General features: G+C 36.3%; 1 protein-coding gene across 2 annotated transcripts in view; it reads right to left on the bottom strand.

The window, feature by feature from the left end:
* LOC144972563 (ankyrin repeat and fibronectin type-III domain-containing protein 1-like) overlaps positions 1-15000 on the bottom strand; it is a 253729-nt gene that overhangs the window by 10915 nt on the left and 227814 nt on the right. For both annotated transcript variants that reach the window (XM_078913916.1, XM_078913917.1), the window contains 2 exons: positions 9480-9558; positions 203-316 (listed from right to left, as the gene is read on the bottom strand). In XM_078913916.1, the coding sequence (XP_078770042.1) occupies positions 203-316; positions 9480-9558 (193 nt within the window). The remainder of the gene's footprint in view (positions 1-202; positions 317-9479; positions 9559-15000) is intronic.

The following is a 15000-nucleotide window of genomic DNA, read 5'->3' as shown; positions in this document are numbered from 1 at the left end:
GAAAAATATGAACAGGCAGAGAAGGAGGGGGGGGGGGGGGGGGGGGGGGGGGGTGGTAAGGAGAAGAATGGTGGGGTGGAAGAGGAAGAGAAGGAAGGGGTTAAGAGAAGGCGGGGAGGAGAAAGAGGTATAAAAGAGAATAAGAAGGACGAGACCAATGAAAAGGCTATACTAAACGGTTGCCCATAAATGATTGGCTCACCTTTGTATCGGGTAACCACAGCTCCATTGTGACGCTGGGGCTCGTCAAACGTCACCAAGAGAGAACTGTCGCTGGCAACGTGCAATCTCACCTGGGTTGGAGGCTCGGGTGGACCTGCACAGGAATAAAATAAATCAATATAAAGAAGGTCCTGGGTTCGAGCCTCGCTCGGCGCATAGTTGAGCCCTATGGAAAAGGCTCTTTACTCACTTTCTCTCACCGTACTCAGGTGTAAAATGAGTACCTGGCAGTTGACAGCGTTGTCTCTGTCCGAAAAACTGTAATATCACCCAAAAGGCGTCATGTCCCATCCTACATGTTAAGTGTTGCTGTTGGTCAGGGACCCCTTGTAAAGCGCTTTGAACACGTTTAGTGAATATTGCGCCATATAAATGCTTTATTTTTTTTTAATGTAAAAAAATTGAATATATAAAATTCCCTTTATTCGTCCATAAGGGTAAATTTTCTCTAGTGTCTATTCCAAGGGAAAACTGGGATGGCCTAGGCATCAGCCGCAGTGTAGCGTTAGGAAGTGGTCAAGGCCGCGGTGATTTGCTTAAATTTTCACAACGTGGCGGGGTTTCGGGGTTGGAACTATCTATAATAAGGTTGCAAAGCAAAGACCACAATGATCGCAGTATCACACTACCCTGCTGAAACATAATATTATTATTAATATGCAATGGGAACGATGCTCATGTATGGCATTGAACCTGGATAAAAATAATGATGGGTACTTTTGACATATGGAGCCATAAAAAAAGTGGAGAAATATCATGAACAACAATAAAAGACGAAGACAAACTTACTAAAATCTATTGGATCAATTTAAAAAAAAATGCTTTTGACAATACCAAAAAAAAAAAAAAAAAAAAAAAAAAAAAAAAAAAAAAAAAAGAACAAATCATATTTTTGATATTATAGTGCTTATCACAAAAAAGCGGAGCACCCATCCACCAATCTGCTTCGAGAGAAAATTTTCCCTATATTATCTTCTCTTTCTAATATATCTAGTACGCGACTGTACCTTTAAGCGAGTGAGAAGTCTTTGGCTACGACATGTCTTCAAAATGAGAATGGTCAAAGAATGACATGTGTGTGGGGGATAATTGTAAAAAATATAGCAGATCATGTAGGAGAGAAAGAAAGAAAGAAAGAAAGAGAAGGAGAGAGAGAGAGAGAGAGAGAGAGAGAGAGAGAGAGAGAGAGAGAGAGAGAGAGAGAGAGAGAGAGAGAACTGTGAAGTGATCCTCGACAATATTGGAGGTTTCCACAAAACGAAGAAGCAGAAGAATAAGAAGAAGAAGAAGAAGAAGAAGAAGAAGAAGAAGAAGAAGAGAGAGAGAGAGAGAGAGAGAGAGAGAGAGAGAGAGATGGAGAGAGAGATGGAGAGAGAGAGAGAGCATCATTATTATATATATATTATTATTAATATATTATTATTATTAATTATAACTACTATACTAACTACTACCTACACATTACTATATACATATTATTATTATTATATTTTATTATTATTATTATTATATTATTATTATTATTATTATTATTATTATATTATTATTATATAATTATTTATATATTATTAAATATATTAATTATTATTATTATTGTATTATAATATATTATTATTATTATTATAATTATATAATAAATATAATTATTATTATATATTATATACTAACTACTACTACTAGATACTATTATATTATTATTATTATTATATTATTATATTATTAATTATTATATATTATTATTATTATTATTATTATTAATTAATTAATTATATAATAATTATAATATTATATTATATATATATTATTATAATATGATTATTATTAATTATTATTATATATTATTATTATTATTATTAATATTAACAAAAAAAAAACAAACAAAAACAAAAAACAACACACAAAAAAAACAAACAACAAACAGACAAAAAACAAAACAAAAATCCAGCTAGATTTATAATGGCAAATTTTGAAAGAGTTGAGAAGTAAATTAATGATTGAACAAAGAGTCGGACAAACAAAACTTCCCATACGTCAAGAGGTTCAGTTGCCTAAACTTAACCGAGATAAACCGCATTGTGGAATGAACGCCTGTATTCGATCAAACTCGGCACAATTTAACTCTTAAAATTAGCGATAATTTAAAGCAAGTCCAGAAATAAGATAAAAGATTCATAACACCTCAAATTTTGGCATTTACACAGAAGAAAATAATCCACTACATTGTCAAAGCTCTACAATGACATGTGTCGTTAACTGTGATTTTCACTGAATCTAACGAGAAGGAATATCGCTCATTGAATCGAAATTTAAATTGAATATTCACCACCTACAAAGATGAGATGTACTGTTGAATATTACTAGACCGTAGATCGGAAAGTGAGTCAATAGCCATTCTCTCTCATCCTTTGGCTGAGCTCACTCTTAATAATTAACTCTTTCACAGTGAGACGGACTGACCTTATTTCATATCACCATTATTCTTTTTTTATTTCTTTGGGTATAAATGTAAAACGAATCGTTTGTCACCTAGAGGGACTCATGACGGTGATGTGAGACGAGCGAAGGCCTTCAGTGAAGCGAGAGTTTCATCGTTGCGACGTCCTAATTACTCTGTGAGAAAACCCAAAACAAACAAAAACCCGTGTAAGGGATGATGCCAGGATATTATGCTAACATCGAATCCCGCACCCACGGGGTTAATTTTGTCACCGATACAAAGGCAGAGCTGAATTGAATTAAATGATATCTATTAATAACCACTGTCGGCTGTCGCTCAAATCATGTTTATATTAGAGAAAGACCCGTCGACACAATGTCATAATATTAATAATAATATAATAGAATATAAGACAGGAAAAAATCGAGGTGTGAATAATCGCGTGTATGCTGACTTTACAGTTATCATTGGTAACGATCGAACCAGCAGCAATAACACATATTATATATATTTCTTTTTTTCTAATATTTAAAAGTCGGTGAGCATTTAATTCATCCCCAAAAGTAACACCCACACACACACACACACAAACACACACACACACACACACACACACATATATATATATATATATATATATATATATATATATCTATAAATTCACTCATACTCGCATGTATTTACATGCATGAGCTATTCTGCCGCACGCTTACAAAACACTTTTTTTTTCATTTTGGTCCTTCATTTTGACTTCTTCAAAGCCTCAAGTATTTGTCAAATATTTATCAATTTGTCATTTCAATCGCTCGATATTTGAAGTAACAGTTTTCTCAACACTCAATACGCAAGATGAGAGATTGGCCAACGATGCCACAAATCCAAGAACTCAGTTAACCACCCGAATAATATTATGGATAGTTCGAAGTTGACGTTACTCAGGTCTTTGTTATCGTTTTTTGCCATCCGCGTTTATGAGTAATTATCACTTTACTTTATTAACCAAACTAGAAACGTTTAATATTACACATAGTTTGTGTGATGTTCCGTTATACTTCCGGATGGTAATGTTGTGAGCTTCTTAGCCGAGCGCATACTATCTTTAGCGACGGTTCCTTCAGTCCCCATATTTCTCCATGGTTACGTCCAGCAGAAAGAAAAAAGAAAGAAAGAAACAAAAGTAAAAAAAATACCCAAATCAAATCAAACAAAAACAACAAAACAACAACAATCAAAACAAACAAACAAAAAGACGAACGAACGAACAAATAAACACGCAACAACAACACCAACAAAAAAAAAAACAAAAAAAAAAAAAACAAAACAAAAAAAAACCAACAAACAACAAGAAACAAAACATGTGCAAAGGAACAAAAACAAAACAAAACAAATAAACAAAAAATACAACAAGAACTATGTGTGACTCTTCGTTTCCAATCGGGATTACATCGCGTAGATCTAATGACAAGTATAATTAAAGTCAAATTAAAAAAAAATTATGAAAGTTGATTTATGATAATTAATCTTTTTCTCCTCAAATAAAAAGGAACACCATTAAAGTTGAAGATTCATAATATTCATTTTAAATTCAATTTCCAACACCCAAATAAGCCCAACACAATAACATATATTACAATTATGAGTTGTCCTTAACATTGAAAAATACATCACGCCTTTCTGTCGGCTGGCGTGAGTCGAAATCGATACAGGCCATCATAATCGTTACTATCTTTAGCTGGTCGTAATCTCATTAAATCACGTAACAAAAAATAAATAAATAGAAAACGAAAGTGGAGCAGAGGAAAATCAAGACTCTTTGATTCAACAAGAGGTTGAGACGAGAAAAGGGTAGTGTCTGATTCAACAAGGGGTTGAGACGGGAAAGGGTTGTGTCTGATTCAACAAGGGGTTGAGACGGGAAAGGGTTGTGTCTGATTCAACAAGGGGTTGAGACGAGAACAGGTAATCTCTGATTCAACAAGGGGTTGAGACGGGAAAAGGTAGTGTCTGATTCAACAAGGGGTTGAGACGGAAAAGGGTAGTGTCTCATTCAACAAGGGACTGAGACGGGAAAAGGTAGTCTCTGATTCAATAAGGGGTTGAGACGGGAAAAGGTAGTGTCTGATTCAACAAGGGGTTGAGACGGGAAAGGGTAGTCTCTGATTCAATAAGGGGTTGAGACGGGAAAGGGTAGTCTCTGATTCAATAAGGGGTTGAGACGGGAAAGGGTAGTCTCTGATTCAATAAGGGGTTGAGACGGGAAAGGGTAGTCTTTGATTCAACAAGGGATTGAGACGGGGAAAGGGTAGTCCCTAATTGAACAAGGGATTGAGACGGGAAAGGGTAGTCCTTGATTCAACAAGGGGTTGAGACGGGAAATGGTAGCGTCTGATTCAACAAGGGGTTGAGACGGAAAGGGTGGATGGATTGGGGATGGTATGGGGTGTGATTTAATTTAATCAGTTAACTGCCGCACTCTTGAGAAACATGTATTTAAAAAATTGTCCAGAAAACTCGTCCTTCAAATATCGATCGATTTAAATGAACCTCCTCTTGGCAAAAAACCCTCAAACCCGGGACCTTGCAAAGCCCCACTAGTCTTGTATTTTCTCGGTCTAGTCTATTTTGTTATTAACAAAATGGGTAATATCAATGGATTCAATATCAATTGCCACATAATTAATGATTACGATTTAAAAAAAAAACAAGCTGTCGGTTAAAATGAGAAAAACATTAATTATCATATTTTTCTCATATCAACCTATATGAAATGAGTAACATATGTGGACAAAAAAATAATTATTGAATTGATTTGACTGGAAAAGAAATCCCTCGAGCCATCTGTGCGTGCCTTTGCATTTCATTTTAGATTTAGCGGCGTGCGGCTATGTGGTCTAGTGGTATGACACTCGCTTTCGGATCGGAAGATCGTGGGTATGAGCCTTGCTCGGCGTTTAGTTGAGTCCTTGGAAAAGGCTCTTTACTCACATACTCTCACCGTACTTGGGTGTAAAATGAGTACATAGCCGTTAACAGTGTTGTCTCTGTCCGAAAAAAATTGTAATATCGCCAAACAGGAGTCATGCCCAGTCAGTCCTACATGTAAAGGATTGCTGTTGACCAGGGACCCTTTGTAAAGCGCTTTGAACACGTTTAGTGGATATCGCTCTACATAAATGCTCAATTTTTTTTTTTTAAGTGAAAGCTGTAATCACAAAAGTGACCCATCGCCTCAATCGAGCAGTTTGTGTGGTCGGTGGCTCAGCGGTATGGTGTCCCGTTTTGTCACAAAAGTCAAGCGTTGTTCAACGTGGTCAGTGGCCGGATTAGTGACAGTATGCCCATGGACAAGGCACTTAACACACATTGCCCAATTCGACTCGAGTGTGGATGAGGTTTAAGAGTGTTAAGCTATCGATATTTGAAGGAGGAATTTTCTGGCCAATTTTTTTTTAAAAACGTGAAAAGAAAAAAAAAATTAAATAAACAACAACAAACATAAACAAAAACAAAATAAAATAAAGATAAGACATAAAGAGAAAAAAACCCCCATAAAACAAAACAAACAAACAAGCGGAGAATATCCAATAAACTTTCTCAAAGCGCTTTACCAAAAGCAACACGTAGGACGAGACATGACGCCTGTTAGGCGATACGACCATTATTCACATTACGGCAGAATAGTCGTTCACGTCACGACATTTTGTACGGAAGTTCTACATAATCAATCTAAAATCAGCATTAAACTTTCAATATGCCTCAAAACGACGAAGGTCGTTGATGACGAACTAAAACTAATGCCGAAACGTTTCAGAGAGAGAGAGCTATCGATTGAGGATGACGCTTTTGTCTGAACTGTTAGCTGGGGTCAAATGATGAAACAAAACGCTTTGTTATATTTCAGTCGATGTCAACGATACTCCATGAAATGACTACCAGATAGTTATTTTGAAATAATGCCAAACAGTTTGCAGATAAATGCCAAAGAAAGTGGAAATAAATTGACATAAGTTTTCCTCTTAGCCTAGGAATTTGTGATAATATATAGAATTTAAAAAGAAAAACAAACATCTTTGATACTGATTCCATTTCCCACAGCCTTTAGTTGGAATCTTAATTTTAATTTTTAAAACAATCACCATGTCAAATGCCTTGCATATCGGTAAAAAAACCCCCCCAAAAAACCCCTCGAACTCAGCGCTAATTTGTTGTTTAGAAACACGGAGGCACCATAGCAAATTGGCAATTCGCAATTATGGGCTTGATTAAACAGTGCTGTAATGGACCACGTTTTGCGTTGATTTAAGAATATGTTCATTACAACAATGAGCATAAAACCATTTGGATTATTAGACCTACACAAAACAAAAAAGTACAAGTCACCTGTAACCAAAAACACACTGGATTCGAGTCAAAGCCGCTGTGCTATGTGAAATTCTTACGACAGATATCAGTGTTTATTTCTAGAAAATAATTTACCTCCTGCAAATTAATATACTCCGCCCTTAAAAAAAAAAAAAAAAAAAGAAAAAGAAAAAATCCAAGAAAATCTGTATTTTGAGAAAAAACAAACGTGAAAATAAGCAAAATGCTTTTTTGATATTTCTATGTCAAACGAATAGAAAAAAAGCTATTTTAAAAAATCAGCATAAAAATAGGTAGCTGGCAACCTAACCTGGATTCAGACTAATAGAATATCAGAAAATTAACGCGAGGGAAATCTGATCGTGATTACGAACACTTTCAACTTTTAAACCAGTCGATTGATGACGTTCAAGCTATTATAGATCTACTATGAACATTCACATTTTAAAAATTTTGACCGGAAAACTCGTCCTTGAAATATCGATCTATCAACATGACAATTATTTTATCAAAATCTCTCAAACCTGGGACGTCCTTGACATTTTCTTTGAAGTCGCAAGCAACAAAAGAAAAGTTAAACAAACAAGAGCAAAAGAAAACAAAACAAAGCAGGGAGAAAACAAAAACAAACAAAAAACAAATAAGGAGAAAGAAAAGAAAAAAATAATTGTTAAAAACTAAGGAAAACAAACAAACAAAAATACCCCCTCCCCCAACCCCCTTCCAAACCCCTTTAAGAAAAAAAAACAAAAACAAAACAAACAACATCCCCCACTCCTCGCAAAAAAAAAAGAACTCCCCTTTAAAAATACAACAAAAAACAAAACAAAAACAAAAACAAAAACAAAACAAAACAAAACAGAACAAAAAAAAAACCCTCCCTCCCCCCACCCCCAAAAACAAACAAACAAACAAAAAACAAAAACAAAACCAAAACAAAACAACCCCCTCCCCCCAAAAAAATAAAACAAAACAAACAAATAAACAAAACGGTAAAAATTATTTATCGCTGGAGTAGAAAAGAATAGTTAGCATAGTAATGATCTTTCAGTGAAAGATAGAAGTCGGATAGACGGTAAGCATTTTACACCTTTCGATAACCGATAAATTGGGATTGTTTTTTGTTTTTAAAACATTTAAGGTCATATCAGCGCCAGTAAAAAGGAAGAAAATCGGATAGTGAAAAGATTCTAGATTTACAATTAAAAGGACTTGGGGGGAAAAGTAAGAAAGATTTAAAAACGGAACCGATGTAGATTTCAAGAGAACACTATCAATGTACTTAGTTTGAGGTCACCTAAATGTCTCACCTGGACACCAGCACAAGATCCCACAAAGAGGAATGCACTCAAATGCTTATATTATACATTCAAAATAACAGATATAACAATAAATAACAGAGAGATGATTTACAAGGAAAAACATATCCTCTCCCAAAACAACAACTATGAATTTGAATGTTTCCCCTCCCAGCCAACACTACGGCCTAGGCCAGGGCAAAACCAAGTAATTTAATTCCAAGACAAAGACAAAAAGCAAATTGGAAAACAGATATCAGGGGAAAGAAGACACAATAAGAGCCACCCTACCCTGCCCACTTATGGGAGGCCAGGGAAACCTATCCGGGATAATAAATGGAGTTCAATAATAGATTTATAATACAAGTACACGATAAGGCACGGATCATTCAAGTGTTTAAGTCCCAGGTTTGAAAGGTTTTTGCCAGGATTAGGGTCGTTTAACCCTCTCCTTACCAACTATAGGAAAATCGTCACATTCGATACGATACAACCAACCTTTATCTTATGTACATCATCAAATTTAAAGAAAATAAAAAGTGAGTTGTTGAGCATGTTGTGCTAAAGAAACTATGTATTGCAAGAATTTTACTGCTATTATGTCTGTCTGAGGGATAAAAAAAAATTATTTTTGTGTTAGAGTTGGGTTTGAATTTTGGTGAAAATCCTGAAAATGGGAAGTAAGAAGAGGGTTAAATCGATCGATATTTGAAGGACGAGTTTTCTGGTCAAATTTTAAAATATGGCTTTTTTTTTCCAGAGTACGATAGTGTTGTTTGCCTTAACCAGTTAACTGCTGTACTCTGGAACACCCCCCCCCCCCCCCAAAAAAAAAAAAAAAATAAAACAAACAAAAAAACATGTCCTTAAAAAATTGGCCAGAAGACACATCCTACAAATATCGATCGATTTAAATGACTCTCGTCCTTGAAAAACTCAACCTGGGACTTTGCAGCAAAATCGGTCAAGTCTTATACTTCGTGGAAGTCCCTACCCAAAGGGTAGCAAGCAATTGCTGTTGTCCGTTTCACGCTATAGAAACCGGAATAAACTCCGGATCCATGAGCCTATAGCTCTGAAGGACTACAAGAAATATATTTTAAAAAACCAATGACAGGACGCGACAGATCCTTGATGACATTATGAATTCAGATACTTACGGGCGTGATCGTATCCAGCTTTCATCCTTTTCAAAAGTCGATGCCGGAATTCCCAATGGCTAAGCTGTTTCTCGTTCTCCTGTACATAAACAAAAAAAATGATAAAATTAAATCACAAAATACTCACACTTTATGATTTTATGTAGACTATTTCATTCTTTATGCCCGCTATATTGCTTCATTCATTGCCCAAGCATAGGGTCATACTATTCAATTACTCACTTTTTTATTGTTTTATCAGCAGTGGAGGTCGTACTATACTCCTCCTCCTCCCCCTTCTCCTCCTCCTCCTCCTCCTCCTCCTCCTCCTCCTCCTCCTCCTCCTACTACTACTACTACTACTACTACTACTACTACTACTACTTTTTCATTACCACCATTATAATTATTATCATTATTACCATTATTATCATCATCATCATCATCATCATCATTGCGTCGTAGCAAGTAGAAGTAATAGTAGTAGTAGTAGTAGTAGTAGTAGTAGTATTAGTAGTAGTAGTAGTAGTAGTAGTAGTAGTAGTAGTAGTAGTAGTAGTAGTAGTAGTAGTAGTCGTCGTCGTCGTCGTAGTAGTAGTAGTAGTAGTAGTAGTAGTAGTAGTAGTAGTAGTAGTAGGAGTAGTAGTAGTAGTAGTAGTAATAGTATTAGTAGTAGTAGTAGTAGTAGTAGTCGTCGTCGTCGTAGTAGTAGTAGTAGTAGTAGTAGTATTAGTAGTAGTAGTAGTAGTAGTAGTAGTAGTAGTAGTAGTAGTAGTAGTAGTAGTAGTAGTAGTAGTAGTAGTAGTAGTAGTAGTAGTAGTAATAGTATTAGTAGTAGTAGTAGTAATAGTATTAGTAGTAGTAGTGGTTATGGTTTTAGTGGTGGTGGTAAGGGCAGCCATAGCCGCAAATTTAAAAACACTCAAAAGCATTAAAAAGTAATTTATATAACTAAGAAAACACATTGCTGCAATTTATTCGCTTGACTTTTTTAACTGAGAAAATTGAAGACACAATAACGAGTCTTTCCTGTCGTTAACTAACAGTATTCAAAATATGAGTTTTGGTTTTGATATCTATAAAGCAATTTTACCAAACAGACAAACGACAAAAGTTTTTTTAAAAATCACTCATTTGTATATCTGAGTTTAAAAACCACACACACAAACACACACACACACACACACACACACACACACAAACACACACATACACACAGACACGCTAATATACACAGTCGTATACACACACATGAAGAATATAATTATAATTAATATAATTAAGAAAATCACTTTGAGACAGACCCCCCCCCCCCCCAAAAAAAAAAAAAAAAAAAAAATTAAGACTAATGAAACAGCACCAATACCCACAATGCGGATAGACAAAAGCACCACGAGCTTCCGTCAGGAAATGAAGAAAACTTTGGTATGAAACAAGATACCCAATCCCACACATGAAAAATCCACAATAGCACTTCATTCACTTGCAAACATGAGCCACATAATATAGGACCAAACTAATATTATAGTATATCGGATCAAACATCATTGTGTCCTCCGGCCAAGGAACAAAAGATATATGCCACAATAATAGATGAACGGATCTAGTGTTTTCGGGGCTGACGGAAGACAACCGAGCTCAGGAGGATACGGCAGGTTTTGGGTTAATCCGATTAGTAAGTCTTATATATATTTGTTACGGCAATCGTCTACAGCTAAATTAACCCAACTACTTCTGCCGTAGTCTGGAAAAACCCATATCATTTTAAAATTTGGCCAGAAAACTCCTCCTTCAAATATCGATCGATTTAAATTTAAATCTTGGAAAAAAACCTCTCAAACCTGAGACTTCACGAAGTCCCAGGTTTGAGAGGTTTTTTTTTCCAAGATGAGGGTCATTTAAATCGATCGATATTTGAAGAAGGAGTTTTCTGGACAAATTTTAAAATAATATGGGGTTTTCCGGACTACGGCAGTACTGACTGGTTTGCTCAAGTCAGAAAATTGTGACTACTCGGTACAATGCCTTGTGTAATACCGACTGATAGCAAGGCAAAATACCCGGGTTGAACTCCCAAAAATCCATTTTTAAAAAAGCATTTCATCATGACCCCTTTCTTCCATTTCTCAAATGGCTACGCCTAACAGGTCTCATTTTCTCGTCCTACATGTTAAGTGTAACTGTTCGCTAGAAGCCCCCTGTAAAGCGCTTTAAGCATATTTCGTGGATATAGCGTATACAAAAAAGCTCAATTCATGTTATTTTTATAAATGTGACCCACCATATAAATTTGATATTATGTCCGAATGAAATACTCTGAAAAAAAAAACACGTTTTAAGTCAAAATGATCAGTATGAGGAAATTAGAACTATTTTCGTAGTTCAAGAAACCAAACACAAGATGTAATTTACATATTATCATATCAAACGCATTCCGATAATCCAAAAGTCAACGACCCTAGGTGAGATTTCTATTTCGACATTTTACAAAATATCTATTTCTATTTATAGCAGCTCGTTGAAATGCATTTTACTTTAAATTGATCTTGGAGGCAGGAGAATGGGGGCGATTTAAACCGATTACGATGTTCAACGATATTATAATAAAGATACGAGAGATTAAAACGGTGTTATCACGACTTACAAAGGTAATACAGTTTAATTGTGTCTGTTACGCTCCCATGGATAACAGTGGATTAAAAAAAAACGCGTGTAATCCAAGTCTAAAGCTGTCATTAATCCGATGGTTGTATCCTCTAAAGACGTGAGAATAATATGACGTCTGCTTGACAGGCAGAATATCTGAGATTCGATCATCAGCTGATTGGAGGGTTGTTGATTTGTTTATTCATTTTTGGACATCTTTTTCATTTATCTCGCACATGGACATCTTTTCTAACTTTATCTCTTATAGCTGCCAGCTCTCCATTTTTCACAGGCAAACAGTGTGTAAGTCATAAAAAACCTTAGCCAGAGCACCTAGCCCTCTCCCCTCCCCTCTCCTTGTAATCTTTGAAATTTCAAATTTGGTAAAATCTCAGACTTTTTTTTTTGTAGTTATGAAAAGCTTTTTTATAATGAAGAAAAATGTTTTCCTTTTCAAAAGAATGAAAAGATAATAATTTGCAGGATGATCCTAATCTGGAGAACTGAATAGACGAAATTGCCGTGGTGTGTTTTGTTCGAATTCTTTCAAAACGATTTTGTCAGCGCTTTAGACACTTTTGGATTCTAACTTGACACCTACTTGTGCGGCTTTGTGTTCTTATGGTATGACACTCGCTTTCGGATCGGAAGGTCCTGGGTCTCGAGCCCCGCTCGGCGCATAGTCGAGTCCTTGGAAACGGCTCTTTAATCACATTCTCTCACCGTACTCAGGTGTAAAATGAGTACCTGACCATTAACAGCGTTGTCTCTGTCCGAAAAATTGTTATATCTCCTAACAGGCGTCATGACACGTCCTACATGTTAAATTTTGCTGTTGACAAGGGACCCCTTGTAAAGCGCTTTGAGCACGTTTAGTGGATATTGCGCTACATAAAAAAGCTCATTAAAAAAAAACAAACAGAAACCGGGGTAAAGTTATGGCTACAAGTCTGAATATGAAGGAACATAACAACGTGTACGCCTGACACGATTTTTAAAACTATAAAGCGACTAATGGTATGTGGGAACCACTAGTCTCGGCAAGTAATAAATTCCTGGACCCAATCAAGCATGGCCAATGTTGTTTTGCTTGGTTCTTCCTGAACGCCAAAACGGCCTTACTCTAAAAAACAAAACAAAATAAAACACATTTATAAAATTTTGGCCAGAATACTCGTCCTTCAAATATCGATCGATTAAAAAACAATACAAAATCAATACCAAAAACTCTCAAACCTAGGACTAAGGAATTTTCAGATTTACGAGTTTAAAAAAAAAATAAAGCTGAGGGTCAATTTAATCGATCGATTAAGGACGAGTTTTCTGGCCAAACTTTTAAGAACGTGTATTTTTCTTTCAATGCCAGTGAAGTGGTGGTACGAATGGTTAACGGTCGGCAGTGAACGGCCTAATACGTATACAACTACACCCACCTCACGAACGACCACATCAAATACACACGCCTCGCGTCAGCGATCACAGAGAATAGATCGAAGCCTGTCAATGATTATAATCACTGGCTCGTGTGACGAAAACTGTTGAACTGTTGAATAACATATCGGAGGCATGCTTGTTTCCGTTGTTTTATCAATACAATGATATGATGATTTAAACAATATATACACCTTGACAAATTTATAGTATTTTTGGGTATATTATGGGTCACTCATTACAGTACAACCAAAAATAACTACACACACAAACACACAAACACACACACACACACACACACACACACACAAATACACACACATACAGACAAACAAGCCAAAACAAAAATGAAAACGTGACAGATAAAGTTTTAAAAAAATTTCAAATATCATCGCCAACACACCCACCCACACACACACAAAAACACATACATACAAAAAACACTATCATTTCCACTCACTGTTGACAACAACGCCATCGCTATCAACATCGTCGTCATCACCACCACCCACAATAACAAAACACTACAACTATCACGACGACAATCCTAATCATCGACAACAACTTCAGGAACAGCGACAGGAGCAGCAACATAAACAATATTAACAAGAATGACAAAAAAACACATCGTCAACCACAATACTAACAACAACAACAACAGATAAATTGACTACAGGAAACATTTTTCTGTTTCTCTCTTTGTGCTTAATCCCCTCCTCCTCTCCTCCTCTGTCCCCCTCTTCTCTCCTCTCCTCTCTTCTCTCTCTCTTCTTCTCTATTGCTCACTAGTCCTCTATTTTCTCTCTCTCTTCCTTGATCTTCTTCTCTCTCTGCTCTCTTTTTTTTCCTCATCTCTCCCTCCTACCTTCTTCCTCACCTTTTTCTCCCTCCGTCTCCTCTCTCTTCCTCTCTCTCTTCTCTCTTCCCCCTCTCTCTCTCTCTTTCTCTATTGTTCATTGCCCTCTATTTTCTCTGCCTCCTCTTCCTTTACTTCTTCTTCTCTCTCTTTTCTCCTCCTCTCTCCCTTCTCTCTCTCTCTCTCTCTCTCTCTCTCTCTCTCTCCCACCTTCCCCAAATCTTCCTGGTCCGAGATACCACTGACCCACATTCATGACCCATAGCGGCAAATACCCCAGCCCAGTAGACCAGACCACCTCGGACATTTCAATCTAGAGCCGTCAGTCTTACCCAGATATGCATCTCAAATCTCATACGGTGACAAGTCTTCATAATTCGATTCCACGCTCTGAAGCCTGGAGGGACCATACTGCCGTACCTGGAAAAACCCATATTTAAAAATTTGGCCAGAAAACTCGTCCTTCAATTATCGATCGATTTAAATGACCCTCATCTTGGCAAAAACTCTCAATCCTGGGACTTCGCGAAGTCCCAGGATTGAGAGTTTTTGCCAAGATGAGGGTCATTTAAATCGATCGATATTTGAAGGACTAGTTTTCTGGCCAAA

This window comes from Berghia stephanieae, chromosome 5 (genome assembly GCF_034508935.2).
Source record: "Berghia stephanieae isolate SIO BIC M18660-M18661 chromosome 5, UCSD_Bste_1.3, whole genome shotgun sequence".
In the NCBI taxonomy this organism is placed as follows: Eukaryota; Metazoa; Mollusca; class Gastropoda; order Nudibranchia; family Aeolidiidae; genus Berghia; species Berghia stephanieae.
This window is presented reverse-complemented; position numbering and strand designations above follow the sequence as displayed.